Source organism: Mytilus edulis, chromosome 6, assembly GCF_963676685.1.
Source record: "Mytilus edulis chromosome 6, xbMytEdul2.2, whole genome shotgun sequence".
Classification (NCBI taxonomy): Eukaryota; Metazoa; Mollusca; class Bivalvia; order Mytilida; family Mytilidae; genus Mytilus; species Mytilus edulis.
Window position 1 is genome coordinate 37,859,923 of NC_092349.1, and position 4,168 is coordinate 37,864,090.

At 31.8% G+C, this 4,168-nt stretch overlaps 1 protein-coding gene across 1 annotated transcript; it reads left to right on the forward strand.

Annotated features, from left to right (window-relative positions):
- Nucleotides 1-2,394: 2,394 nt before the first annotated feature.
- Nucleotides 2,395-3,705, forward strand: LOC139526382 (uncharacterized). Its single transcript, XM_071321522.1, has one exon. It carries the CDS (start codon nucleotides 2,395-2,397, stop codon nucleotides 3,703-3,705), a length of 1,311 nt encoding a protein of 436 aa, XP_071177623.1.
- Nucleotides 3,706-4,168: the final 463 nt, after the last annotated feature.

Genomic DNA, 4,168 nt, shown 5'->3' on the forward strand with positions numbered 1-4,168 from the left:
TTAATACAATAATAAATGTTGGGTTGTGAATAGGCTATTTCACCCCTTACTTGATCTTCTCGGACTATCTGTGTATCTTGTTTACCAGAATAACATTCTTTATCTTCTACAAAGAACATACAACATCCAGAAATGTTGTTTTATACTTTTAAAGACCTTATATTCTTTCAGATGAATATCTTAAAAAAACATTATTGCTTTTGTATAATAAACCTTTACTAGTCTTATTGTGGTATAGGTATTGATATTGATATTTGTTAATTTTTGTGCGTTGTTTATATTGAAAGTGACGGCTGTCATGTTTTATGTGACATAAGTAAATGCATGATAAGAGTTATCTTGTGTATATTACGGGAACTAACATTTGTTCAGTTTAAATTTGATGTATTTACATTAATAACCAGGTCAAAAACTTTATCAGTTTTTATAAATAAACAACTTCTGGTACGGTTGGGCATTTTCAGTCAAATTTACAACACAGGTAAGTGCTTAGCAATTAGTTCAATTAATTGAGGACATTGTTTGCATATATTTTTGTCATAATCATTATACATGAAGCTACTTTCGTAAGTTTCTTTTATTTTACAATACGAATTAATTTCATGGTACCGGCAGCATGTTTTACGAAGATGGTCTAAAAAAAATAAGATAAAAAGGATTCTCTTTTTCAAACAAATTTCTCCGAAATTATCTTAATATTTTGGAGAAAAAAAATCTTCTCAACTCATAATATAAAAAAGAAGATGTGGTTTGATTACCAATGAGTTAACCGTCCACAAGAGACCAACATGACACAGAAATTAACAACTATAGGTCACCGTACGGCCTTCAACAATGAGCAAAGCCCATACCGCATAGTCAGCTATAAAAGGCCCCGAAATGACCATGTTAAACAATTCAAACGAGAAAACTAACGGCCTTATTTATATAAAAAAAAAATGAACGAAAAAACAAATATGTAACACATAAAAAATACGACAACCACTGAAATACAGGCTCCTGATCAGCCTTGTACCTTTTAATTCATTTTTCTAATGATGTTAGATTTATGCATAATACATTCTTGTGAACAGCGTTTGTATCGACTAGGACTGGGACATATTTTAAGAAAAGATGCGATTTTTTTTTACTGCAAAGTCGAGTATTACCTATTATCAGATGGCATAGTTAACACTAAGTTTAAACCTCAAAAGTGTATATGCATTGCGTTATCAAGTTATTAAAGTTTTGAGAAGTCTTAAAAAAAATAGTAAAAAATACTATCGAATTTTTAAAGTGTTATTCTTTCAGCCTTAGCCTTTGTCATATTTAGTCGCAGAGATACAAGGTGACTATAAAATTTGTTTCGAAAGTTATTAACACGTGTTCTTCCTTTTTCCTCTGTAACTATACCATGTATACATACAACATTTATCTTTATTTTGATTCGTTTAATGATCAAGAATAAAGTCAGGTTTAATCTACCATTTTCTCCCCAAGAAAATGCCTGTACCAAGTCGGGAATATGACAGTTGTTGTCCATTCGTTTGATGTGTTTGATTTTGAATTTTCATGGAGTTCAGTATTTTTGTGATTTTACTTTTTACAAGTTAATTATTAATTCAGTGATTTCGTTTCTACAAAAACCCTATACTAAATTCGTCCTTAGATACAGAGATATAGTCTACAAGTCTGACTGTACCTTTCGAAAACTTATTTCAAAAGGGCAAAGCACATCTCAAATCTTACGATGATGTTGTAAACCGGGCCCGGAAATATAGATAGTTATCCGGGAAAACTTATAAATTCTTTATGTTCACTGAATCTAAATGGTTACCTATTCAACACTGTTATTAGATCTTTGAATAGTGTTTTTATTTGTATAAACATTGATTTTGTTTTCAGTAAATAAAAAATACTAAATATAACACAGATCTACTTCATGGTACTACAATCTATCGATACTTAAAGTTTGGTATTACAAAAGGTCATGTTTTTTTTCTCTGACTGACCATAGCGTTTGGGTGTTGGTTGTGTACTGATTGATATTTTAGTCTTAGATACATAAATAGTTTTTATTATTGGTTATTAGCTTTGAAGTAGCTGTTAGTTAGTGAGAGTGCTCTCAGATCTGATTCTTGTTGTGGAGATGAATAAATGCCTGTCCACGTTCATTCTGTATTTCTATTTGTATCTATGTAATGATTTGGCAATCATACCACATGTACTTTATCTTATATATAAATGCGTTCATAATGCATTTATAAAGAATTAATCAGATCTGTTAAGGCATAATATTTCAAACAATTGCTTGTTGATTATTGCAGTTAATATTGTTTATAATCTTTCTAGTTCTTTTGTTGTAGAATGAGAACGAATTTTCGACTATTCTTGTGTACTCTTTTATTGTTTACAATGGAGTTAGCGGACACAGCAGGTGGTGACCGAATTCAGGATATACAAGAGGGTTTAAAATTTGGTAATATAATAACAAAGGCAATGAAAGCTATTGATTTTGAAAGATTTTTGGGAACCGCTGCAACAAAAGCAGTATCCTTTGTTTCTGCAACTTTACAATTCTTGAGCTTTATATTTTCTCATATTGGAAACAGTGAATCACCTGAGCTATTAGCTATAAAGCGAATGTACAATGAAATGAACAGACGCTTTGATCTAGTTGATAATAGATTAAATGACATCTCGTTACAAATTAACTGGACCAGAGTATCAAATCAATATAGTAGTATAGAGCGCCATATTACTGCAATTGATATGCTTCTACGAAACATTTATGAAAAACCTTTGGCTCTCAGAGAAAATGGAAAACAGGATTTTATTCATACAATGGAAAATACATGCTTGATTTGTGCAACAGAACTATATAATGGAATAATGGGGGTCAATAAAGGTTTTTCTGATGACATTTTACAAGTTGCAATGGAAACATCGAAAAATGATCGTCCAAAAATGCAAACGTTTATGCTTGGACTTTTAAAACTCCTCGTCCAAGGAATAACTAATGAATTAGCTTATCATAAGTTTTTTCATGGTGAGAACGATTATAAAATCTACAGAAACCAATGGCAGGTTCGCCTCGTTAATATTACCACGAAAATGCATAATATAAACGATGAAGTTAAAAGCAAATATCACGAACAAGCAGAGAAAGATGTTTCTTTGTATTCACTTAAGTATCCGAGAAATAATGTGCCTAACCAAATTTTTTCTAAAAATCTATATCAATTTCTTGTTGGAAAATATGACTGGCGCGACTGGTTACTAGTAGTCTACAGACCAATATCTGGAGTGAATAATCATATCAACCACATTTGTGAAGGATACCGGAGATATGGAATGTATGGGAGGGACGTTTTAGTAGCAAGTGTTGATCAAGCTAAAGATGCAATCAATACTACGACTGCAGATGACATAATAAGTAGTGTAACCACAACACACACGTCTTGCTTTCAAGTATGTGCTTTAGGATATACTGGGTATGCTGGTAGTTCTCATTGCAGTACATATCGCAGTAAATGTTTAACGCACAATCGAGATGCACAAGGTGTGTATCTCACTATACCAGAAGACACCAGAGATTGTCGTATATATGCTTCTGTGGGCGTGATTGATTCATGGGTTGATCTGTGGCATTATGGTCTACCAGAACGACTAGTACACAAACGTACACCTGGCTCTAATTCATACTCTATTCATTTATTTGGGTAGGACATCTAGAGTATTAATCTATTAACTGGAAAACGTGCATAACAGTCAGATGAATAAACAATCATAAAATTTAAATATTGTTCTATGTGTAATTTAAAACCATAAGTGTCCTTCGTGAAAATTGAAGAAATAATTACGTAAAGCAAGGAGCTTTTAAAAATCTGATATTATGCTATTCAAATGTTGTAGACGAAGAGGTCTGAAAACGCAAAAAAAAATATGTTTAGATCAACTTTATTGGCAAATTTTCCATTATTCAGGACGAGAATAAATTAACAATCTATCCAACATTCGCTCAGGCGAATGATTAGAGACCTTGGGTACGAAACGACCTCAGCCTATTCTCAAACTCATATTTTCAAATAATATGTAGATTGTTCAATGGGTTGGAATGATACAGTTATGAATATTTAGTCTCCATTACTTTATATGGCCTTTAAAAAATTAAGAAATTGATTTGAAC